We start from the raw sequence: 27,932 nt of genomic DNA on the forward strand, positions 1-27,932 counted from the left end.
ACGTTTTAAAAAATTTATTAGCAAATTTATTAACAAAACGATAATTCAACACTAATAAATATAAAAAAACAACAAAAATAATAATAAGTTAACTGGGGGAACTGCCTATGTTTGTATGTAATGTCATTAGGACAACATCTATTTCCTTTATATTTTTAAGCGCCTGTTTATAAACTTTTCCTTCTTGTAAGCACGCCGGTTCATTCTTTAGCAGTTCCGCAGCTTCTTGAAGTACTTTCTTTGCTTCCTACGAAATAAAAATATATCTATCAATAAAATAAATAAAAATTGAAAAGAAAACAGTAGATATTAACATGAAGTGGAACCTAAGTAAAACAAAAGTTATGTAGAATGAACAGTTAAACATTCAGAAGTAGCAAGTTGATATTAGTAAGGTAAGAACCATATTCGGATGTCACAGAGTTTTTAACAGATCACTAAGAGAAACTATCAGCCGAATAAAAGAATACAAACTTCCACTAGCCATAAACTTTATAGACTTTGGGCAGGCTTTCGACTCGATATATTCCAAGGAAATAATAGAAGCCTTAGCGAAACAAGGTATTGACAGGCCTTATAAAGAAACTCTCGCGAATATATACAAAGAAGCCAAAGCAAGAGTGATGATATAAAAAAAAACAACCTCAGAGTTCCCCACTGGGAAAGTATGACAGGGGGACGGGATATCACCAAAGCTGTTTACAGCAACACTAGAAGAAATCCTTCCGTCAACTGGACTGGACCAACAAAGGATTAAAAATAGAGGGAGAATATATTAACCTAAATATCTTATAATAATTAAGATTCGTTGACGACGTAGTTCTAACTGCCAATAGTCCTGAAGAACTACAAGCACAAATTAATGAACTAAGTACAGCAATCAATAAAGTGGGTCTCAAAATGAATTTAGCAAAAACTAAAGTAGTATATAACGAAAGTGGAAAGTCATATTATATCTACAAATTCATTTACCCACTAGTAGATATAAAAACATTTTTGGTAAACTCTGTCCCAAATAGTTTCTGAAAAATAAAATAATTTTTTTAAAGGTCCGATTAAATTTATACCTCCGAAAATAAAGTTTTAAAAAAAGTCATACTATATTTACAAATTCATTTACCCACTAGTAGATATAAAAAACATTTTTGGTAAACTCAGTCTCAAATAGTTTCAAAATAGAACAATAAAATTATTTTTTTAAAAGGTCCGATTAAATGTATCTCTCCGACTGTGGAAAGAAGTGGAAAGAAAATACTATTGAAATACATTTGGGACAACTAATACACAGCTCGGGATCTCTACTACCAGATATCAACAAAAAAATTAAGTTAACATGGAGTACATATGGAAGAAACTCAATCATATTTAAATCTAGAATATCACTCTATCTAAAGAAGAAAACATTCGACCAATGTGTACTACCAGTCATGACCTATACATGAGAAACCTGGATACTTAAAACTGACATCATAAGGAAACTGCAGGTTGCCCATGAGAGACCGTAAAAGAATAGAGTGGATATTAAAAAAGATCCAGTTAATAGATCGGAGTCAAATTCCTCAAGTGGCAATGGGCAGGATACCTGGCAAAGAGAATGGACAACAAATGGACTACAAAAATTACAGCATGGTTACCCCCGAGGAATTAAGAGAGCTAGACCGAACCTGAGGTGGAACCACGATTTTAGAAAATTAACAGGTATAACTTGCGCCAGCATAGCCAACAATAGACAACAATGGGCCCAACCACAAAGAGAATATCTAAATATGTGAGGGATGTGACTACACCATAATTAGAAATGATTGAATAAGCTGAAAATGATGATGATGATGATGACCAGCCGCTACCGATAACTGACTATCCAGTCGACAAAAAGTTAAAAACTAGAATTAATCCATTTGATATTGTCTAATTTTATTCTTATATCAATGTAACAACAATACTTCAAATTGTATGTATTATCCTACGAATTATTTCCTTTAATTTCCCTAAATCATAATAATAATCCCTTTAATTTTGAAAGTGACATATTAATTCTAAGGTACTTCTAGAAGTTTCACAAATTTCAAATTTTCAATTTTAATTGGCTCGAGAAATTTCATTATTTAGTAAATCAAAAATATGAGTATTAAAATCCAAGTGTCGAGCAGTTTTTACCAAGCTTTTACTGGTGAGCAGCTAGTCGACACGACGACGTTTAAACTTTAGGCTTGATGATATTCAAAATCGACCTACACCTACAACTGGAGAGTAAAAGAGTATTGTGAGGAAAATAAGTTTAAAAGGAAATACTTATCAGAAAGTAGGAAAAAAGGTTCAGAAAAAAGTAAGTTAACACCTACTCTGGGTACCTGCTCACTAATGGATAGAAGGCATTGAAAAAGCAAATGATCTAGCTAGAAAAACGGTCCTCCAACGGTCTAAGACACTCGAAAAAGTTCCTCAGAACTTATGACTGAGAAAAATCAAAGGTTTTCCTTGATTTAAGTAAAAACAATCTTTAGATTGTCACAGGGTTTCTACCAGGACACTGTCTCCTCAATGAACACCTCAGTAGTGGGGAAAGTTCTGTGGGGAAAATTGGGAAACACCAGATCACCTTATCACCGAGTACGCGGAGATGGCGACCATTCGTGCCATGGCCACTTTGGTATGGCTGATGCCGAGGATGGAGAGCTGGCCTCTGTGGAACCGTCTCAGATACTGGTTTTTGTTAAAGCCCTGAAACTGTATGAAGAGTTATAACTCGTTACCTATAACTCAAGAAAGGGGAACACACAATAGATCTGTAAGGTCGCGGTGATTAACTCTCCTCCTAAACATTCTACATTCTACAAGTTAACATTACAAAACTAGAGCTAAAATAGATGATTTATTTGACACTTTTTTTGAAACTAGAAACTGACTTTCTTTCTATCACATAAAACAAAATGGTTTTGTTTAAAACATATTTCGAAGAAAAACATTTCAAAAAGGAATATTCGGCAAGCTACTCTTACTTCATTTATTTACAGTGTGATTTTGTAATCTGTTATAAGGCAAGTAGTCTCGGAAACTAAGGCGACGGGACAAGACAAAGTACGGCAGGAGGAACTTTAATACTTAATACTTACGTGTAATGCAAAAGTAAGCTGATGGGGATCACCGCCTCTTCTTCCTAACTCTGCTATAGTGGCGTGCAATTCATAAAGAACTAAGCCTCTCATTCTAGTTTCTCCTAAAATAAACAATATTTACAGTTCAACAAGTAGCATGTTGAGTACATTTATTGGTTATCACAAATACAAAATATTAATTTGACTTTGATTTGTACTAAGAGCATTATACTCTATACGCTCTATTCTAAATAGTTTAATCCATAGACTTAAAATAAAATATAGACTACACTATTTACATCTCGACGCGGTCAAACAATCTTTTTTGTACACATGTTTACTTCTGGGTACATCAGTCGACCGAGCCTTCCTCATCCAGCCTATGTTGTCACGTCTTTAATATTTTTAGCAATTAAATAAAAACACAGAACCTTTCCGATAAACTACAATTCACAACACATTTAATCAACTATAAATCACAAATAATACTAACAATATTATCAATATTTTTTTTCTTGTTATACACATATATTGAGATATTAATACAGCATTTTAATAAAGTAGGTTTTAATATTCCATAGGTGTATTAAATAGCCCTTATACTACTAAATTATAAGTCGGATATTATTTAAAAAGGATAAGTTCTTTACAATATGGCAACACCGATTAGAGGCGAGGTCGCCTATTCATTCATTTATTACCTTGTAGTACGCATCGCACGTGTGCGGTAAAGCTTTGTTGCCGCTATGTCCCCGGCTGTATTAGCGCATTTAGTCCTTAAGTGTTTATTTTATTTACTTTTTCTGTTCAAGAACTATAAAATATGGTTCGCCAATGCCAAATTTGCAAGAAATTTGACTTAAATAATCCATTTAAGTCTTGAAATGACTTGCGACCGGTAGGCAACTCTCAATTTACCCATTGGGAGTCAGTGGCGTTGTTGTAGAAAGGCGCTTATTTAGATAATATTTTTGTAAAATGTATAATCTGAATTTTTTTCTCTTATATAATCATTTATATAACGGTTTATGTAACAAAATCATAATTATAACCCTGTTAATAATTAATAATGTTTTTATTAAAAATATATTCCTGTTTATTCTAAAATTATCTTCAGAATCTAAAATAAAATACAAGAATTTTAAAACGATATTACATTATGAAACAATATTTTTTAATATACCGGGTTCGTCTCGAAAGTGGCTCACCCCTATAACTTTTTTATTTTTTCAGATAAAAAAACAGATTTGTAAGTTAGTAGGTATATGGCATAAATTAGGATTGATTGACGTATTCAATTGTTTTTGGTCTCTTTCTGTTTCACCGGAAATGATTACATCTTTTGATTTTTAAAGGGACCCTCGGTATATTGCTACTTTATTCGATAAAAAATGACACTTTGAATAGAATGACATATCATATGTCAATTTTTGACATTGTCGCTTAAAAACAAATCGTATTTTAAATTCCAATCCTGGGTGCCATGGTGTTGTTAAAAACACTAAGTTTTAATCAAGGAGCCTTGGAAGGAGCCTGGGTTTCGTGTCTTGTCTAGGCCGGTTAAAAGATGTAAAAATCATATTTTTTATCATATGTCAATTTTTTCAAAAGGAACAAGGATGACTCATTAGCATATTTGGAAAAAGCATTTTTTTATGAATACATATATATTGATACCATACACTTGGTATTTCGAGTCAAATTGTCGTTATGAACCGCGTGTTACAATTACTATACGCGTGTTACATATTACCATATGCGAAAATGTCAAAAGTTGACATATGATATGTCATTCTATTAAGAGTGTCATTTTCTATCGAATAAAGTAGAAATATACCGAGGGTGCTAGTTAAAAATTACAGTTATAGTCATTTCCGGTGAAACAGGAAGTGACCAAAAACAATTGAATGCGTCAATCAATCCTAATTTATGTCATATACTAACATACTAAATCTTGTTTTTTTATTTGAAAAAATAAAATAATTATGGGGATGAGCCACTTTTGGGACGCACCCGGTATAATAAAGACAGTACCGAGTTAAATAAATGTAGTTTTCATTTTATCCACTTTCTATCACCTTCCTTGCTTTAATGGAACAGATTTATGTTTTCTCTAATTTACATAATAAGATATCACTTAACCAGAAAAAAAAATACAACATAACAATCATAATTTTTTTTCTCTCCCTGTCGCCGATTCTATTATATCTGTAGAATAGATCCTGTTTTGGTTAATATTAGGGGTTGAAAATGTTTGACTAAAATTAATAATTTATTATTTATTTCAAAAATTACGTAATTTCGATTATAAAATTTCTTCTATAACATGTATTTTATGATTTTTATCCTTTTTGGACTCTAAGACGTTTTTTCTGAACGTTTATTTAAAAAAACCTCTCTTAAATCTTAATAAAATATAAAAAAAGTTTAAATACGATATATTTTTAATTTAATTATAGCTTCATTAAAATAAAAAAAATACCCGGCTATGATACGGAGAGTTCAGGTGTACTTGAGAAACGAAAGACAGTGTTGCGTTTCTCGTCAGAGTCGTCAGGGAACGACCGTTACGACAGAGACAACCTATCTATCGCTTGTGTCGCACTCGTTATAATCTAAAACAATAACACAACAATAACAAGACATTGTCTGACCGCAGGTTCCAGCTATTTATGAATGAGATGCTCAATTTATATTTTATTTTAAGTCTATGGTTTAATCCTAAAGAATCATATCGACTAATTCAACGTACAGAGTATCCTATTTTCCTGTGTTTTTCAAGATTTCTTGGTTATTAGTAGAGGTACAAAGATGCGGTTTTCACGTAGAATTTAGTGATTCAATTAGATTTTCGTTGGGAGCTATCGCTGTTGATTTATAGTCTAAGAGCTAGCAACGTTTTTGAACGAGAATTTTAAGATTGCTGGTTTTTTAATATATATTTTATTATGCTCTCCTAAACAGAGTGCGGCCCGTCTGGCTGCCGGTAGACGTTGTGTTCACTACTGCGCATGATATCTGTATTCAACATCTGTTAACTACTGCGCATCATATATTCTCCTTGTATTTCGGGAACTAAGGAGGCTAGGACAAACATAGTATAGCATATTTAGTTTCATTAAAAAGTAGCAAAGTAATGTGAATCTGATTCAAGGCCTGTGAATCTGCTTGAGTTTTTACTCCCAACGTGCTAAAGAAGCTTCACTTGAAAAAAGTCATGATATATTTTTCTAATAAAATACCTAATACAAATTTTATTTAAAAAATATATGTGTATACAAGGTGTCTCAAAAACTATGTGTCATCTCTTGTGGGGAGATTCCTCACTTAAAACATAATTTAAGGAAAAGAGTAGTTGCACTCTCGCAAATATTTTCTGCCAGTTTTTGCAATCTGTCGAATATCGGCAGATTGCAAAGCGTTTCAGTTGAATTCAGTCCGTCGAGCTGCGAGGTTCGAGCGTTGCGTCCCAGCACAGAGACGGATTGACAAAAAATGAGTGCCTTACTGTGTGCTGCTATTAATTGTAGTAATAATTCAAAAAATTGTTCTTTGTTTTTTTTTTTTTAGATTTCCATCGGATGTAAATCGGCAAGCTGATAGTAATTATCAATTAACATTTAATTATATTTGTTTATTTTAGAAGCTGAGATATTATGTAATTAATTAAATGTTATTATTTTTTTTAGCATGTGGGCAGATTTTAAAAATTTTCATTCCAATAATAATTTACGAGATAATTTATATAGATTGGTTTTTGAAACAATTTTAGAGTAAATATTTTGTACATCTAAAGTCTCCGCAAATTATTCATATTTTGTAATTGAAAGAACTTTATAATAGCATAATCTCTTATAAATCTAGTGAACTGTATTTTTTATGTTTATTTTATTTATTTTTTATTATAAGTGGTCGTAATATTACAATATTCAAAATATTATAGACAAAATATTGAGTTTATATTTGAGGGAAGAAAAGTGCCACACCTAGCTTTAAACCACCGTAAATATACAGGGTGGCCCATTAGTGCGAGGAAGTCCAATATCGTCGTCGTTGTCGAAGATGTGAAAAAAGTTTTATTCATATGATCATATGTTTCAAGGTTTATAAAGGGGCGTATCCTAAAATATTTTGTTATATACAGGGTGTCACAAAAAAAGTTATGGTAAAGTTAGTTTTATTTATTTTTAATTATTTTATATCATTCTATATACATTATTCTATATAGGGTATTTTTTATGGCGTCACCAAAATCGGAATATTTAAAATGGTATATCTCATTTTTTTTAAATACAAGATTCTGTATGTTATTTTTCTGTCAGATGCAGAATTAAAAAGTAAACATTTTTTTATTTAAAGAGTTTCTAAATTTTAACGGTTTCGCAGATATTCGCAGTATTATATTACATATGGCTCTTTCATCAGTAAATTTTTATCAAAGCCACCTAATATGATCTTTGTCTGATATTTTATCGTTGAAAATCCCATATGTAATGAAATACAGAAAATATTTGCAAAACGGCTAAAAATTTAAGAACACTTTAAATACAAAAAATTTTCACCTTTTAATTCTACATCTGAAAGAAAAATAATATACAAGGTGTTCCATTTAAAAAACATGAGATACAACATTTTAAATATTACGATTTTGGTGACGCCATAAAAAATATCCTGTATATTATTCTGGTATCCTTTATGTTTAAGAAAACATAGCTAAGTATTAATAAAGTTATATTCACTCTAGTTTTTTGCCACTTTTCGTATATAATGTTTTTAACCAAAGTTTTAATAAATAAGAAATAGAATGGCAACACCGCAGTGTGCTTTAAATAAAGACAGTGTTTAAGAATCATCTTCAGTCCATATGCAGAATGTTATGCCGAATCCAGATATCTACAGAAAATTAAACTTGTTTTAAATTAAAAAAAAGTTGTAGAAAATCTCTGAAATAGATAATAATATAAAAATATGTCATTATATATTTTTTCCGCATTTCTTCCCATCGGAAGATTTTCAGATACAGAAGAATTGTTACCTACACGAAATGTGAAAATATTCTGTTTTCGAGCTTGTTTTTACTTGATGATCAATTTATTTTATTTTATTTTATTGTGAACTCATATTTTCCTAAATACATATCTGTGAAACTATGGCGAGTGTCACGACTATACTTTGCCTAGTTAATAGACGACGACTATACAGCTACGTCGGTCGGTGGTCACGGGTGGCGAGAACAAGGTCATATAAAGTGGCAGAAAAAGAACAAAGGATTTGACAAGAAGTAAAACTACTAGTTTCCTTCTACTATGCTTAAAAATAAGATTTATTTTTCATATCAACATAGGTCCGATTTTGCTTTGTTTCGTAGCTACAGGGTGTTAAAGTCTTAATATTTTTTCGATTTATTATAATTTTCTTCCAAGTACTTTTAGCGTTTTGAATAAAATTTTGAGGGTAAAAGTTACTATAAATGCGACATATTTTAAAGCTAAGAAAGTGTCGACATATTCACCAGGGACGTGCATATGGGTTATCACTAGAATATCTTTCTAAAAAAAGCATGTACTCCTCTGGCTTTTTTTTGTTAGTGAAATAGTGTAAGTAGTTTAATGCCGATTAAAAGTTGTCTCTTGATATTTTGTTAATTTCGGCCTCCTTTATGAGATAAACGCAATTTTATTAATTTGCCTTGATCGAAGTCTAGGAACCTTTAAAAAAAATTAATATCATTAACTTCTGAAAGTTTTAAATAGTAATAAGTATATAAGTACTCATTTCATCAAAAAATATGAAAAAAAGTTCCTATAAACATGCGTATGAAAATGCATAGTTTTAGAGTTACAGCATTTAAACTTAAAAAAAAAGTTAAAACTTTTTAAAATTAGGTTTTTCGTAATTATTTTAAATACCATTATTTTTTTTATTTGAAATTGCTGTAAGTTGGACTAATAGTAATAATATTTAATAATAAATTAGGTAATATATATATATATATATATATATATATATATATATATATATATATATATATATATATATATATATATATATATATATATATATATATATATATATATATATATATATATATATATATATATATATATATATATATATATATATATAAAGAGATGGGTAGTCTACGCGACTGACTAGTTGAGAAAAAAATATTCAAACAGGTGTCTTGGGGATGCAGTCTAATAAGAAGGCCGTTAGTTCAAGGAAAAACCCTTTATTGTTTAGTCAAGCTTTCGAGAATTCAGTTGTTCTCTTCTTCAGGACTCTTCTACAATTATAGTAATTAAATACAATTTCTATTCTTGTAAAAATTTTTTAAAATGCAACTCACCAATGTGGGATTACGGCAAAGTTTACAACATTGCTCAACAATCAAAAGAATCCTCACTTCTCAAATGCAGTAGTGAAAATCAATTTTAAAATACACGTGAAAACTAACTACAAAACTTTATAAAAAACAATACAACGTGTATGTGAGTATAGAGTCAAAGCACAAAAATTGCATGTCAAAAATCTTAAAATACAATAGCAATTAATTCTGCTTCATGAACGATCTAATTATTTTATTGTAAATACTTAAAAGACAAAAGAAACGAATTAATTTTCAAGATTTTCTTTACAGTAAAGTGCGTTTCTGTTAGCACCGCCGATCGTTCACTAACGAACACCATAGTTTCAAAAAAGGTAAAATATGTTACTCTTGATAAGTAAAAAAGGATAAACTTATGCATATAATAAAAAGAGTGAAAGAGAAACAACTACATAGAAATATTTTGACACATTGGTTCGTTTCATCAGCGAGATCGACCATGCGCAATATAACATCAATGCTACACTGAGAAAACAGGCATTAGACAACTTGATAAATTAATTTAAGTAAAAAGAAAAAGTTTTTCTTTACATAGAACCAGACTAGAATTTACTTTAGAATTGAAAAGAAAAGCAAGATCTCAAAAAAGAGAGAATTGTAATACAAATTTTAGTATAAAATAATATCTTAACATTCAAATGACATTAAGCGATGGTGAAATACAAAAAGCGATAAAAATCTTTTCAGAAACTCAACAATCAAACCCCACCCAAGCTACAGTATGAAAATATAACTATTGAGAACCTTGAGTAGCCACTTGTCGCAATGAACCATATTTACCACTGTACAAGTCTAAAATGTAACCGTAAATAACACTAAGACTCTGGGTGTCACTTCTTTTATTCATGGTGTTAACTTGTGAATTTGTGAAATGGTTCACATAAATTCACAAGTTAACACCATGAATAAAAGAAGTGACACCCAGAGTCTTAGTGTTATTTACGGTTACATTTTAGACTTGTACAGTGGTAAATATGGTTCATTGCGACAAGTGGCTACTCAAGGTTCTCAATAGTTATATTTTCATACTGTAGCTTGGGTGGGGTTTGATTGTTGAGTTTCTGAAAAGATTTTTATCGCTTTTTGTATTTCACCATCGCTTAATGTCATTTGAATGTTAAGATATTATTTTATACTAAAATTTGTATTACAATTCTCTCTTTTTTGAGATCTTGCTTTTCTTTTCAATTCTAAAGTAAATTCTAGTCTGGTTCTATGTAAAGAAAAACTTTTTCTTTTTACTTAAATTAATTTATCAAGTTGTCTAATGCCTGTTTTCTCAGTGTAGCATTGATGTTATATTGCGCATGGTCGATCTCGCTGATGAAACGAACCAATGTGTCAAAATATTTCTATGTAGTTGTTTCTCTTTCACTCTTTTTATTATATGCATAAGTTTATCCTTTTTTACTTATCAAGAGTAACATATTTTACCTTTTTTGAAACTATGGTGTTCGTTAGTGAACGATCGGCGGTGCTAACAGAAACGCACTTTACTGTAAAGAAAATCTTGAAAATTAATTCGTTTCTTTTGTCTTTTAAGTATTTACAATAAAATAATTAGATCGTTCATGAAGCAGAATTAATTGCTATTGTATTTTAAGATTTTTGACATGCAATTTTCGTGCTTTGACTTTGTACTCACATATACGTTGTATTGTTTTTTATAAAGTTTTTGTAGTTAGTTTTCACGTGTATTTTAAAAGTTGATTTTTACTACTGCATTTGAGAAATGAGGATTCTTTTGATTGTTGAGCAATGTTGTAAACTTTACCATAATCCCACTTTGGTGAGTTGCATTTTAATAGTTTTTTTACAAGAATAGAAATTGTATTTAATTACTATAATTGTAGAAGAGTCCTGAAGAAGAAACAACTGAATTCTCGAAAGCTTGACTAAACAATAAAGGGTTTTTCCTTGAACTAACGGCCTTCTTATTAGACTGCATCCCCAAGACACCTGTTTGAATATATATATATATATATATATATATATATATATATATATATATATATATATATATAATTTATTAATTTAATTTTTATTTTTATTTTATTAATTGTGATTAATAAAATTGCGTTTATCTTATCAAGGAGGCCGAATTCGACAAAATATCAAGACATTACTTTTAATTGGCATTAAACTGCCTACACAATTTTGATCACAAAAGAAAAAAGTCAGTGGCGTACACGCTTTTTTTGAAAAAGATTCCAGTGATAACCCATATACACGTCCCTGATGAATTAATTGACACTTTTTTAGCATTAGAATATGTAACACTTAGTAATTTTTACCCCCTAAATTTCATTTAAATCACTTAAAGTACTTGGTAGAAAATTATAATAAATCGAAAGATTATTAAGATTTTAACACACTGTAGCTACGAAACAAAGCAGAATCGGACCTATGTTGATATATGAAAAATAAGTCTTATTTTTACGTGAAAAATCTCCCCACGACCGATGGCACATGTTTTTTGAAACACCCTGTATATAAAGTACATAAAAAAAATCGAGTTAAATTAAGGGGAGCATACCAGGAGCTAAAATTTGTATTAACTTCGACAACCCTTGACAGAGTCTGGCTTTCAATTCCACATCGTCTTCATCTAAACCAGGTAGTCCTCGCTGATCTTCGTGGCCCATTAATTGTGTTAAGGCGAATCTAACATCCGTCAAATAATAATGATTATTGTGAAGATATTTCTCGTAGGTTTTGATAAAATCCTTGGCAGCTCGCGATTCACCTTTTGGCAAATCTTGGAGGTCTTGCCCGATTCTGTCCAGCAAATCTTGCATGTGATGAGCGGATGATACGGATGAGCATTTGTTGCATTTCCAGTCTGGTAGTTTTTCGTTTACGTTGTTTATTATAAAAGTGGGAGGAAGAAGATATCCAGTGCAATTGCTAAAAGTCAAAATTAAAAAAAATCGTAAGACTAAAACCGATTAATTGTAATATGTTATAGGTAAGAAATAGTAATAAAATTATAATTGCAGGGTGTTATGAATTATATTTGGGAGAAACTTCTGTAGCACATTTTGCAAATAAAACTAATTAAATAAGATCGTATCAATCTATGTCCTAAAATGCGTTGTTTCGGGGATACAGGGTGTAGAAGTTTCATTTTATTTCGAAATTTTCAAAATAATTTCTGAACTAATGTCGATATTTGGATGAACATTTGTGTCTGGATGTTTTATTTTATTTCGATGTTAATAGGACTCCCATTTGTAGTTTAAAGATTAATAACTTTTTGCCTGTACCTGTAGAAATCTACTGAGTAAAAAAATATATATTTCTGCCACTTTCCACGTAAAAAAAGGCCTCTTCGTAAAAATCGCTACGGGTAGGTAACCGTTATTATTCTAACGATATTTGGAATGTAAATTATCTATACATGTCATCATTGACAAAAACAATCATGTTGACTAGATAGTCATTTAACTGAAATGATAAATTTTTGGGAACTTTTATTTTTTTAAATTTCTTTAAAGATCTTTCTATTTCTTTTTTAAATTGTATTTTATATACCTCTCTTTCCACATTGATTGAACAATGTTGAAAATATAATGTGACATTTTTTGCTTGGTGAGTATAGGTTAGTATTATTTAATATTGCTAACTTATATCTCGTTTAAGTAATGTAATATTTACCCATTTTGACATCTCATTGCACTAAAATATGTACTAAATTCTGTGGGATCCGTACATCTCTCACAAGAACACCAAAAGAACTTCGATTCATAGAGATGATGTCTTCTGTTGGCGGTACCCCATAATGGATCCGTGTAACATATACTAAGATGTTCTCCTGGAAATAAACAGTTAAATAAATGGATCTACTGGATCTGTGTCTATGAAAGAAATTTCAAGAATGCAGAGACAAATATTGGAGTATGCTCAATTTACTACTAAACGCATTTAAATAAACAGCAATATATTTTATAGATCGCTACCTATATACGAGTATAAGCGATACCAAATTAACTTTTAGCGAGAGCGCCCACCAAAGTGACGTAGCGCCTGACGTGGCACGTGATCTGGCAAGTAAGTATCTAGCAAGTTACGTCGAACTGAACGAACGATAATAAGTGAATCAGCGCATACTGAAGTAGCGCTGTCAGAAACGTGTCATTTGTCGTGGAAGCATGCCACGCCACTGCTTCAAATATAGAACTGGTTCTTTTCGCTACGTGCTATTGACACGTTACTCGAATTTGGTAAAAAATAAAGGAAGATTCGGACTTCAATATACCTTTTGTATCACTGATTGAAGCTTTTTTAACTAGCACATCAAAGGTTTTTTTTTCATTCTGTAAAATGCGTGAAATCTTTCCGGATACATATTATATTTAAAACGGCTATCAGTCGCTACTTGCTAAAGAAATTAGTCTTGCTTTGTATTGTCAGTGGCAATAAAAATCACCACTACAAAAATATCGTGTCTAAGTAAACCAACAGTACAACTAGCCGATACAAAGATTTGTATTAAAAAAATTGAAGGCCACAAAAAGAATCAAATGTTTTTGTACTTAAAAAAGCGTAGTTTATTATATTATTCTAACAGCCCTAAAACTACATTTAAGTTTACCTTTTTTAATGTGAGTACCACATTTGATTAAGATAGATCCTTGATCAGTAAAAGTTTTGTTGCAATTAGCACTGCATCTATGTTCGAACATTGAAGTAGATTCGTATATCGCTACGTGCGAAGGGGTCGTCAGTGGAACTTCATGACCATTTATCTGAAAACAATATAAAGAGTGGTACTCAGTTATCTGCACTTACACTAAACTTAAAGACAAACTTTTTATTACTATCATATGTCTATAAAATGTCCATACTAACCGTAACAATACCACAAACTCTTAGCACTTCTTCTTCCGTAAATATATTTCGTAATTTAAAAAACCCTAAAATAAACTGAGCGACCATTATCCTGTCTTTTTCATATTTTCCTGATATTTTTCTTTCTTCACAGTGTGACTGAAGTCTATCCAGCTTTTTCCAAATATCTGATAAGAATTGTTTCTGATACAGACAACGTAATACCGTGATACACTGGTAGGTAGGGTGAATTGTACCAAATGTTGAAATGCAAACCTATAATAAAAATAGAATATAAAATAATGATGAAATAGCAATAATAAATATAACTAATTATAAAAATCTAATAATATGGAGGCTAGTCTTTAGAAATATTAAATTCCATTCACTAGCTACTAAGAATGAAAATATAAATCATAATCCAATAAATTATGCAGGTAAACAAAATTCTTTATTATATTCTGTGTTTGTTTATATATCAAAAATTGTTTCTTTCATCAATTAAGATGATTAATTTTATTGTCGGCCTTCTAAGGGGGATGAGACACTTATTGCTATTGAAATTTAGAAAAACCATATAATAGATATATTGCAGAAATTCATGTGAGAAGCTAGCGTAGATATGGAAATATTCTTAGGTTCATTCGTCTGTCAAGACAAATAAGTTCGGTCAAGCAGCGATCAGCAAATAGCAATCAGTGAATAGCAAAATCAGTGATAAAACACAAATTGAAAAATTTGTATTTTTCAATTTGTATATAAAAATTGTTCGTGGAGAACCGTTGATCGTTTTTTTTTAATTTAGATTTTGTAAAAAGGCACCTGCTCCATCTCCAAATTATTTTCAGCATTATAGTGTTGCAACTTCAAAAGTGGTAGCATCTTTTTTACTTTAAATTGTACACTCGGTACATTATTACATTTTTCGGAACTATACATATATATATATATATAAGAAAGAGCATATATATATATATATATATATATATATATATATATATATAAGCAAGCAGCTATATATATATATATATATATATATATATATATATATATATATATATATATATATATATATATATATATATATAGTCTTCTTCTGCTGCTACTCTTATATATGCTGTATATATATATATATATATAGCATATATATATATATATATATATATATATATAACCTATACCTATCTCTACTAGTTTTCGAGATAAAAAATAAAACATGCGTAAAATTGACAAAAGCGTGATCTTGAATAAGCTTTGGCTAAATCATAAATAAAGCTGAAATTTGATTTATAGTTTAAGGAAAGTTGACATGTTCGACCTGTCTAAATCAACCAATTGGATATAAAACTGAGAGATCAAAAAAATATATTTCCGATCGGTATAAATTCGCACAAACCATGGTTATTTTAAATTCAAGTCTATGTATAATATTAAAAAAAATCGAAATATAAATAAAACTATAAACCTGCATACCTAAACCTTCTGGTTTCTTCAGTAAAGCCATATAAAAGATAATAATTCTATATGTAGTTGTTTTGTTTAAAGAATACCGTTACCATCACAAATATTCAAACTTTATAAGTATCAATTAGACTTCACTTGCTCATCAGCATCATCATCATCATTCTCAGCTTATTTAACCATTTCCAATCATGGTGTAGCCTTCCTCACATACTCTCTTTGCAGTTGGGCCGAGAGTTGGGCCCATTGTTGTCTATTGTTGGCTATGTGGGCCCAAGTTATCCCTGCTAATTTCCTAATATCATGGTCCCATATCAGGTTGGTTCTTCGTCTAGGTCTCTTAATTCCTCGTGGGTACCATACTGACATTTTTGTGGTTTATCTGTTGTCCGTCCTTCTTGCCAGGTGACCTGCCCATTAGGGTGGTGCGTCGGTATAGGGGAATTTTTTTTTTTTGGAAATTGAAAACCCCTGTATGCGGAAAAGTTGTGTTTTAGTAAAATGATAATGCAGTTTTTTTTTCACATTTTTATTCCACCCCCTTCCACCCCCCCAACAGGTCCAAAATTTATTAAAATAAAAAATCGAAAATTGGAAACGCCTGTACGCGGGGAAGTTGTGTTTTAGTAAAACGATAATGCAGTTTTTTTTGAGATTTTATTCCACCCTTCCACCCCCCTCCCAACAGGTCCAAATTTATTAAAACAAAAAAAAACGAAAATTGAAAACGCCTGTATGAAAAAAGTTGTGTTTTGGTAAGAGAATGATGATGCAGTTTTTTTTTAGATTTTTGCTTTATCCCCGTCCACCCCCACAGATCCAAAATTGGTTTAAAAGAAAAATCGAAAATTAAAAACGCTTGTTAACTTTTGGTGAGAGGATGATGCAGTTTTTTTTATTTGTTTCATTTTATCAATGTTAACAAGCTTTCTGTATGAAGAGCTGATAGATTCAATCAATTAATCAATTCTCCCCAATAATAAAACTGCGAACGCCGTTACTATGGATTGAATTATCTTCATTATTGCGTACTTTTAAGATTCTATGGTAGGCACGTTTTCTAATATAGATTCTTTCATCCCAAAGCATTGCTAGCAATATGTTCTTAGGGTATCCGAAGTAACCATTTCTCTGAATGACAGATTGGACTATATTTTTAAGATCCTCTGGTAAGTAATTACATAATCTGATGGTTTCAAAAATATGCTTGGGTCCATAAATGCATGAAGAATGAAGTTTGATTTTGAACCATATCGGTGCATAAACTTTCATTATGAACGTCCCGCTAATGTAACTGAATTTGTAGACGGGTCTTCAGCAGAAGCATACAGTCTTAGAATTCTGTTACTCGTAGTCAACCACCTGGAGTGATTAAGCTGTCCAGGGTCGCGCTTTGCCATGCTTTCCGTCCAAGTACCACTCATGATTACTCGAGATATATCGTACATATACTTCTAATCCGAACTTAGATCGCTAGTAGGCATATCTGGAATGGTGTATTCAATTCTTGTAAAGGTAACAAAGGGAAGTTTTCACAATTATTGGCTTTTCCAATGGGTAATGGATCCCTTGAAAGCCTCGAGGGCCGGTTGTGGTCCCATCCAAATGCTGTAATAAATGCCTTAAAGGGAGTTCATTGGCATGGAACTGGCAGACAATCCATTGTAGTGGCCTTTGTAAGCTATTCTCTAACAGAGTAAGTAGTAGTAACTACAATTTCTAATATTTTTAAAACTTTTACTTCTGACGTATTTTAATTTTTCAAAAAAAAAATTTTCAAGAAAGATGCCTGACTGTTGTAGAGGTTCGATTGATGAAGATAATACATTTTTCCTAATGAAATAAAACGAATTGGTTTCATTATCCACCTCCCCGTCGACCTTTTGCCCTTCATACATTAATTCACCTTGGGGAGGTGGAAAATGAAGTCCAATATTTTTTTTTTATAACAGTAAAATACTTGGGTCTATCATAGACAAGTTTTCCGCACCCAGGAGTTTTGTTTTTTCTAAATTTCAAATGTCGCACCACCCTACTGCCCATTGCCACTTGAGGGAATTGATTCTGTGGATGACATCTATTACCTGGGTCTTTTGTCGTATCGAAAAGTGAACGAATTATTAATTTTTAAAGAAACCGAAAAGTTTAGGTATAGGAACATGATATATCGTTGAAGAGGTATTTTATTAGTCTTTTGATTTTTTAAATAATATATGTAAAGAGTTGAATTTAAAATAACAAAGATTTGAGTAATTTTATAACAAACATAAATATTTTTATTGCTCCCCTTTTGTAATAACCAATCAGTTGGTTTAGACAGATCGAATATACCAACTTTCCTTAATTTATAATTCAAATTTTAACTCTCAAAATGTTTATTTCATAATTTTACCAGTGATTATTCAAGATCATGTTTTTGTCCATTTTACAAATGTTTTATTTATTATATCAAAAAATGAGACAAAAAATGTTAGAGATAGGTATAAGTTAGTATAATAGAAAAATTATTCAGGTAATAATTTAGATTTACTTTCCAAAAATGTTATAATATACCGGATGTTTCATTTAAAATAAGAAAAATGCTACCACTTTTCAAATGATGCGGCAACGTTGTAACGCTAAAAATATTTTAAATAGATGGAGCGTATTTAATAGATCAACATTTTCAAAAAAAGTCTATCACCGGTTTTCCATAAAGTCTAACATGCTGTCGGCGTCGCCGTGAATCACCCTGTATAGGGGTCTTAATAATTTGCAAATATTTTTGGGGTAGTACATTTTGACCCCAGAAACACGATTATGATGTTTTTATCGCGAACAAAAATTTTAGAATATTTTTTTGGATTCTTTTTTGTTTTTAGTTAAAAAATAGAAAAACCAAAAATATAATTTGTTGATAACTGGTATATAATTTGTTGATAACGGATAAGATTTGTATGTAACTGATTTATATTCCAAACCAAACGAACATAGGTAGTAGATTAAATTTACAAGAGAGAAAACCAGAAAAGATCCAGTGGTTCTCAAAATTTTAACAAAAAATCATTGTTTTTTTTTGAAAATTTTCAAAGTAAAATATCTCAGTTATTTTAGATTTATTTGAAAAACGATAAAGAGAAAATATATTTATTTTATCGAGATCTACCAGCCATATTTATACTTATTTAAGACTAATTGCAATATTTGCACTTATTTAAGACTAACCCGATGTAAGTCCTCATAAATTATCCTTCACAATTTATAAAAATATAAACAGATATAGAAAAATAGATAAAACAAGGGTTGTATAAGGTTGTATAATCCATTATTGCGCAGAAGAAATACCTAGTTAGGCAGAAAATACCACATCATTCAGTTGCCATCCTCGTAGACAGCCAAACAGCCGCTAAAGGGACTCAATTTTAAAAAGCTCCATTCCAGACTAGCGTAGATTGTGTGCATGCTCTAAATACATTGGGTGAGAGTACCAATGTTAATGCAATTGCGTTAGTCTTGGTACCAGGACATATTCTTCAATACATAAACTTACTTTAGAGCCTTTTGAGACAGTATACTGGCATTCTGGAATATGACTTGGCGATTTTTCGCAAATTTCGCTGCATACTGGCCAGCCACATTTCGTGCACGGTTTATAATTGTCTTCTTTTATGGCAGTACCACAACCCAAACATACGGGTACAGTCACTTGAGTTGGCCCCCAAATTAAAGGAGGTTCTTGTAGAATCACCTCGCCTAGTTTAATATCTCTTGTTGCAACGAGGTATCGACCCAATTTTTCATCATTCAGTATCTGAAATTAAACAAAAAAATGTTATACATTAAATGTCTATAAAACAAAAGTATATTGATATTAATAAGAAGTTAATTATTAAGATTTTGAAGTATTTTACTACAAAAAATAAATTTCGAAGAAATGATTGGTCGTTTATTGCTGGTATATTTTGAATCTTCTGATTATACAAATCCACAAATCCTAATGTCAATTATACATAGGGTGGATGAAAAATCGGATCGTCTGTAGAATTGTTATCCAATTGTATATCTGTTTAATTGACAATCCATGATAATTTTAGCGAGGTCAAACCCTAGACGTCATGTTGCAATTATATTAAGTAAACTTGATTTTTAAATGGGATTTATAATAAGAGAGTTGGCCTCTGTGGAGCCGTCTCAGATACTGGCTTTTGTTAAAGCCTTGAGACTGTATGATGAGTTATAACTCGTTATAACTCAAGAAAGGGGAAAACACAATAGATCTGTAAAGTCGCGGTGATTAACTCCTCTCCTAAACATTCTACATTCTACAAGAGAGAAATAGAGAAAAAAATAGAGACAAAATAAGAGATAAATAGATTTGTATGTCTGGAAACGTGGGGGGGTTGTATCCTTTTGTCTTTCTTTGTAGAATGTTTAGGAGGAGACTTAATCACCGCGACCTTACAGATCTGTTGTGTGTTCCTCTTTCTTGAGTTATAATCATACAGTCTCGGGGCTTTAACAAAAGCCAGTATCTGAGACGGCTCCACAGAGGCCAACTCTCTTTAGCCGTACCAAAGTTCATGGCACGAACGGTTGTCGTCTCGGCGCACCCAGTGATAAGGTGTTCTGGTGTTTCCCTATTTTCCCCAAAGAATCTGCATTCGCTGTTGTTTCTCAGTTTCAGCCTACTGAGATGTTCGTTGAGGAGACAGTGTCCTGTTAGAAACCCCGTGACAATCCGAAGATTGTTTTTACTTAAATCAATGAAAATCTTTGATTTTTCTCGGTCGTAAGTTCTGAGAAACTTTTTCTTGATCTTTCTTTATATATATGCCCTTCTGATGACCTCATTCCAGGATCTTCTAGGCCGTCCTCTTTTCCTTTTTCCAGGAGGTGACCAGCTGTAGATACGGTAGGGCCATCTTTGATGTTCCATGCGTAGCAAGTGTCCAAACCACTTAAGGCCCCTCTGTTCAACTCTATCCACTATTGTCTGTGTGGCATTCATTTTGACTCTGATTTCCACGTTCCTAACTCTGTCCAGTTTAGATACTCTTGCACTGGGGAGTCATATGGTTGGTTTATGGGTCTCGAGGGTGATATATAGCGCCGCACTCTATATCATATCAAAACCTTGGGAAATGCCCGAAGTCTGAACGGACGGACCAACAAATCCTACCTCTACGTCCTGGTCGTGACTCCTGGGCATCTCCTGGGCAATGTGTGGCGTACAGTGGGTGTGCGTTACATAGCTATCTTACTACGCGCTATCGGCGAATTTCCGGCGCTAAAAACTGGAACCTTGCGGCTAAGGGAATAAATCCCTACAGAAAATTCTGGTCTTCCAGGTTAGGGGTTGAGACGTTAGACTAGCAATCTAACACTTGGAAAACAAAGAAGCGCTAAAAAGCCAAACATGTTGCCTCGGAATTAGGACGGAGATAACGAATCTTTCTTTAATTAGTGGTAATTTTTAACGGATTTTATGTCAATTACATCTAGAGATTGACGTCGCCTAAATTATCATCAATTATTATGGCCAATATTTTCATTCCCCAACCGTCTCTGACGTCTTGTTTTTCGAGAATACGGTATCATGTGGAAAGAAATTGACGGAAAGCATCCAATTTTTGTCAGTTGTTTTGATGGTATAAGGATAATATGGACAGTTCAAACTACATTTTTGTACAAACATGTTTTTGAAACATGTTCTTTTCGTTAAAATAGGATCCATGTGAACCCATAGGATGCGAAATTCAACTGAGATCAAATTTCGTTGGCCGGACCGTTGGTTGAGCCAATTAAGTTGGACGTATTTATTCTAGTTTAAACAATAACTCGAGTATTAAGTATTAAATATACTTAATATATTTTTAATTAAAAATTTTCCAATAATACTTCTTTACTTTGGAAATACGCAGACAAGTTTATCAATAAAAGAAATATAAGCAACTAAGAACAAATAGAAAAATTTATATATACTGATATAAAATCAATTAATCTGATAAAGATTTAAATCTAATTTAATACACTCTTAAAGTTATTTACATTTTTAACGTTTTGTTCTGCAATCAATAATTGATTGCAAATTATTATAAACGATTACAATGTGGAATTAATTTAACATTTAAATTATTAAGTTTAATTATCTCATGCTTTCAAAAAATGTTCTTAAAATAAAACATAATCTGAAGTAACTAATGGAAGATAATCCAAAAATAGCTAATTTATATGTTTTTATTTATACTAACTTTATTTTTAAGACTTTAAGATTTATGGCGATATATTTTACGACATTTATTAGATATATATATATGTTTGGCGACATTATTATACAGGGTGGTCCGAACTGTATTCCGGAAACTTCGGCAGCATATTCTACAGATAAAAATAAGTCAAAAAGTTAGTATAAATGTATGCCCTAAAATGCTTAGTTTCGGAGATACAGGGCGTACAAATATAATTTTTATTTCGATTTTTTTCAAATAATTTCTGAAGTAACGTTAATATTTGGGTGAAAATTGGGAATTTTTTGACATGAGAAATTTGATTTTGATGCCAATATGACTCCTACTTGTAGAGGGCGCCACATACATATTTTTTAACTGGTTTGAAGACTAATAACTGTGACTATTAACCGTACCTGTATAAAACTACTGAGTAAAAAATATACATTTAGGACATTTTTTAAGTAAAAACGTTGTCTCTTGGTCAAAATCGCTACGGGTAATGGTTCTCGAGATATTTGGAATTAAAATTATCAAAATATGTCATCACTGACATAAATTAAACATGTTGACTAAATAGTTATTAGACTGAAATCATAAATTTGAAATATTTTGTTTCTTCTTGGGAAAAAATTACGATAAATTTAAAAAAATAAAAATATCCTTAATTTATTATTCCAGTGTAATAACTATCTACTCAACGTGTTTATTTTTAAAACACTAAATCACCACACTACACCAAAACACTTTTACTTTTACACTGGACGCGCGTTTCGCTAACCATGTTAGCATCATCAGCAGATGATTAAAAAAGTTAGTTTTTTAATCATCTGCTGATGATGCTAACTATGGTTAGTGAAACGCGCGTCCAGTGTAAAAATAAAAGTGTTTTGTTGTAGTGTGGTGATATAGTGTTTTACTTTGCTGTGTAACACCAAAGATTCCAACCCTCAACCGTAATAGTGTTTATTTTTGTCAATAATGACATGTATTGACTATTTCCATTTTAAATATCTGGAGAACGGTCACTCGTAGCGATTTTTACTAAGAGACATTTTTTACGTAAAAAATCAAGGATATGTATATTTTTTCAATCGGTAGTTTTATACAGGTACGGACGAAAAGTTATTAATCTTTAAAAATTTAAAACACATGTAGGTGGGGCCCCCTAAAAATATGAGTCATATTGACATTAAAATCAAATTTCTTGTGTCAAAAAACTTCCGGGCACTAATTTTCATCCAAATATTGACGTTACTTTAGAAATTATTTGGAAAAATCGAAATAAAATTGAAATTTCTACATCCTGTATCTGCGAAACTAGGCATTTTAGGACATACATTTTTATACGAACTTTTTACTTATTTTTATCTGCAGAATATGCACATCAATATCGGACCACCCTGTATATTTTTGTGGCGACATATTTTTGATTAAAAAGGTTTTTACCGCTATAATAATATGTATTGATAAAGTAGACATCTTGAATGGGAGAATATCTTTTGAGTGTGTGACTTGTAAGTCAACCCCATATCTCAACGTAGATACACAAAATACAGTTTACACCAAATAATCAAATGAAGGAATAATTAATGTTGTGCACAGAATTTAAAAAAAATCCTATTTTTTTCTATTTACGAAAAAAACCACATAAACATGTTTCTGAGATCGAACTACGTATACCACCCCTAAAGCTATTTACACTTATTTAAGACTCACTCTGTAAAATAAAAACACTCTATGTATTTGAAATTATGTAGAATCACTAAAAGTGGTATTTTTATTTTACATTTTAATATAAAAAGTATGTATCCATTAAATTTTCATACAGGAATGGCCAAAACGTATTGTAAAAGTATATAAACAGGAAATTATACATATTTAACCCATTTTTTTAGGGCAAAAATTATGTAATTATTTATATTTATACCTTAAACGGTTTGCACACTTTCCTGTGTTTCTTCCAGTCAGCTTTTTGATGTTCTTTCGAACAATAATGAACCACATGACATCCACCGCACTTTTGAGTAGCTTCCCTATTACACACCTCACATTTACCTTCATCTGACATTACAACACTTTATTAACACTTAAGCCGTATAGACTATCCTCTTCAGTATAATTTATTTATTCAATAAAAGTTAAAAACAAGCCGATAAAAGCGATATATTAATATATAAAATAAATGTTGTTGTATTAAGTAGAGTAATTTTATTTTAAAACGTGCGATGTACCTCGGTCATAACACGAAAACTAAATTAGCGATTCTAAAAATAATTCCCCGTTCCAAATAACGAATGGGCCGGAGATTACGTTAGGTTACAAGAGATACACAATGGAGAATCTGTATTAAGTTTCACTTGAAGAGATTGTTTAGAACTTTAGTTAGACAATAGATGAAGCATGAGAAACTTTTACTATTGTGTCTTTTTATTGATGTAGATTAAATCTATTCTCACTGAAAATTTAAATCTTGACAAAATGGTGAAGGTACAATTTTAAACTATAAAGTTTAATCTTTGTAAAAGACGGAATTTTCGATGGACGCTTCTAAAATATTATTACTACACTAGCCTTAAAAATATCCTTAGTTTGCCTTTAAATTTAGGCTTTAAAATGGCTCTGAACTATATAGTACTGTGGGTCTTAAACAAGTGCCAAATATTGTAGGAGTGGTACATTTCAACCCCAGAAACGCGTCTTCCCCAAGTCCCTTTGCACAGAATAAAAAACAAAAAAATTGACATTTTTCGAAACACAAATTGGATTTTTAAAATTTTTAGTTAAAAAATATAATATTTTGATATGGCAACATAAGTAGTTTATGAAATAATTTAACCCAGAAAAAATACAGTGCATCTCAAAATTTTCCATGTTAAATAACTCTGTTACTTTGAACTTACTTGAAAAACGGTTAAAAGAAAATATGTTTCTTTTATTGAGATCCACCTGCCCTGAAAGTATTTGCACTTATTTAAGACACACCCTGTATAGATCAGAAATGAAACATTATCGTCATCATTCTTAGCTTATTCAAACCTTTCCAATTATGGTGTAGCGTTCCTTGCATATTTAAATACTCTATTTGCACTGTTGTCTACTGTTGGCTATGCGGGCCCAAGTTATCCCCGCTAACTTCCTAATATCATGGTCCCATCTCAGGTTTGGTCTTCCTGGTGGTTACCATGCTGTCATTTTTGTGGTCCATCTGTTCTCCGTTCTTCTTGCCAGGTGTCCTGCCCAATGCCATTTGAGGGATTTGATGTCTGTGGATGACATCTATTACCTGGGTCTTTTGTCGTGTCCACTCTATTTTTTTACGGTCTCTCTTGGTTACTCCCAGCATATTTTGTTCCACTGAGCATTGTGCGACCTGCAGTTTCCTTATGATGTCCGTTTTAAGTGTCCAGGTTTCTCATGCAGAGGTCATGGATGGTAGTACACATTGGTCGAATATTTTCTTCTTTAGATAAAGTGGCATTCTAGATTTGAATATGATTGAGTTTCTTCCATAAGTACTCCATGCTAACTTAATTCTTCTGTTGATTTCTGGTAGTAAAGATCCCGAGCTGTGTATTAGTTGTCCCAAATATATATATATATATATATATATATATATATATATATATATATATATATATATATATATATATATATATATATATATATATATTCTTCTACTATTTCCAGTGTTGTGTTATTCATTAGTATGTTTTTTCTTCCCTCTAGTTCGTCGTACGTTATTTTAGTTTTTGCTAGATTTATTTTGAGACTCACTTTATTGCTGGCGGTATTTAGTTCATTAATTTGTTGTTGTAGTTCTTCAGGACTATTGTCAATTAGGTCTATGTCATCAGCGAATCTTAGATGGTTAAGATATTCTCCATCTATTTTTAATCCTTTGTTGGTACAGTCCAGCTGACTGAAGATTTCTTCTAATGTTGCTGTAAACAGCTTTGGGGATATCACGTCTCCATGTTGTACTGCTTTGCCAGTTGGGAACTCTAGGGTTGTTTTATATACCATTACTCTGGCTTTGGCGTCTTCGTATATATTGGCGAGAGTTTCTATATAAGGCCTGTCAATACCTTGTTTCGCTAGGGCTTCTAGTATTGCCTTAGTGTGGCATACTTCATCAGTGGCAGTACACATTGGTCGAATGTTTTCTTCTTTAGATAAAGTGGCATTCTAGATTTGAGTATGATTGAGTTTCTTCAATAAGTACTTCATGTAGTGAACCGATATTTTTGCAAATAGGTATAAATAATTAAAAATAAATATTTAAATACATGGTCAAGCTTCCTTTAAAATCTACAAAGTCCAGTCAGTAAAAAATTCTAGAAAAATCTCAGGGACCGTCGAACGCGGGCCTCCTTTCGAGGTCAGTAAACAAAATTCTTTAGAAAAAATGCACCAATTAGAACGCAAGTAGCCACCCTAAAAAACGGTGGGGACAATAGATTCTTCGAGAGTATAGTGGCAAAATTTTACATATAAATACGGGTCCATAAGTTCATAAAAGTAGTCTTTGGGCAAATATCAGTTGGAGCTCGTCGTAATACCCAAATGTTGACCGGTTTTTATTTTATTTTTTTTTAATTTAATAAGTGAATATTCTAGTCGGGACTTATAATAAAAAAATTAAAAAATTATAAATGTGTTTGAACGTAACGTAGTAGATTTTTCAAGAGTAAATGTAAATATTCAGAAACTCTGGTGTTGTTTTACATATCATTACTCTGGCTTTGGCTTCTTTGTATATGTTGGCGAGAGTTTCTATAATATAAGACCTGTCAATACCTTGTTTTGTAAAGAAAATGTTTCCTTCTACTAGTGAAAAAAGTCTTCCTACTCTGGGTGCCAGCGCACCAAGGGAGAGAAGGTAATGCAAAATCAAACTATCTAGCTAGAAAAGTATTGAACACTCCACTAACTGGATCAGAACTGTTCTGCTTCCCAAGTGGAAACCAACTTAAAGCAGAACTCAAGAACCCGGAAAACTCCACCCGTAATCTAGAATGGGAATCCTCCAACGGTCTAAGACAGTCGAAGAAATTTCTCAAGACAAATTTATGACTGAGAAAAATCAAAAAGTTATCTTGATTTGAGTACAAAGAACAATCATCGGATTATCACGGGTATTTTAACACTACTCAATGAACACCTCAGTAGATTGAAGCTAAGAAACAACGGCGAATGCAAATCCTATGGGTAAAATGGGGAAACACCTCTTCACTGAGTGCGTTGACAAGACAACCATTCGTGCCATATACTTTGGTACGACGGATATCGGAAATGGAGAACTACCCCCTGGAAAACCGTCTCAGATTCTAACTTTTGTCAAAGCGATGAGACTGTATGATGAGCTATAACTCAAGAACGGGGAACACAGTAGATCTATAAGGTCGCGGTGATTAACTTCCTCTTCCCATATTATTACAATCTACAATCTATTATTGAAACATCAAAATTTGATGTTTTATTAGTAGAATGTAGATACCAAAGCTACGAAAAGCAAAATAGTACATTTAATAAAGCATGAAAAATTTAAAAACAATAATTAATATCAAAATAAAATCGGTTGTAATAATATTTAACACAACACGCCTACTATTATAATGTTAATCTTTTGTATAGTAAACATATAGAAAATTCTAACCTGAAATGGTTGTAGACATTTCATAATGCCGGTTCGTACACACACTACGGAAAATATAACTTTTCATAAGCTCGTCAATTTAATTAATTAATTGAAATTGAACTCCCGCTTCCCTGGACACGCAAACCGTAACCAAATCAACTGAAATTAACTAATTTGTCACGTGACTATACGTATCATCTTTGCCCGTTCAAAATCCCACCAATGATGGGATATTATTCAAAGTAATTTCTCATGCGTTTAGAATGGACTGAATTCACAATATTTCGTCTCGACATTGAATAGAATTAACA

At 31.6% G+C, this 27,932-nt stretch overlaps 1 protein-coding gene across 2 annotated transcripts; it reads right to left on the minus strand.

Moving 5' to 3' along the window:
* Positions 1-27,868, minus strand: LOC115885733 (SET domain-containing protein SmydA-8-like). Of its 2 annotated transcripts, none has more exons than XM_030904730.1 (8): positions 27,640-27,868; positions 19,304-19,564; positions 14,335-14,589; positions 14,078-14,231; positions 13,141-13,297; positions 12,020-12,390; positions 3,114-3,217; positions 1-247 (listed from the first exon to the last, which is right to left on the minus strand). In XM_030904730.1, the coding sequence occupies exons 1-8, from the start codon at positions 27,661-27,663 to the stop codon at positions 89-91; spliced, it is 1,485 nt and encodes a 494-aa protein (XP_030760590.1). In that variant the 5' UTR covers positions 27,664-27,868; the 3' UTR covers positions 1-88. The 2 variants fall into 2 exon arrangements, with proteins under 2 accessions (XP_030760590.1, XP_030760588.1); XM_030904728.1 differs by lacking the exon at positions 27,640-27,868 and adding an exon at positions 23,911-24,146.
* Positions 27,869-27,932: the final 64 nt, after the last annotated feature.

The sequence above is a fragment of the Sitophilus oryzae genome, unplaced genomic scaffold (genome assembly GCF_002938485.1).
Source record: "Sitophilus oryzae breed Bouriz unplaced genomic scaffold, Soryzae_2.0 scaffold_41_pilon_pilon, whole genome shotgun sequence".
Taxonomy (NCBI): domain Eukaryota; kingdom Metazoa; phylum Arthropoda; class Insecta; order Coleoptera; family Curculionidae; genus Sitophilus; species Sitophilus oryzae.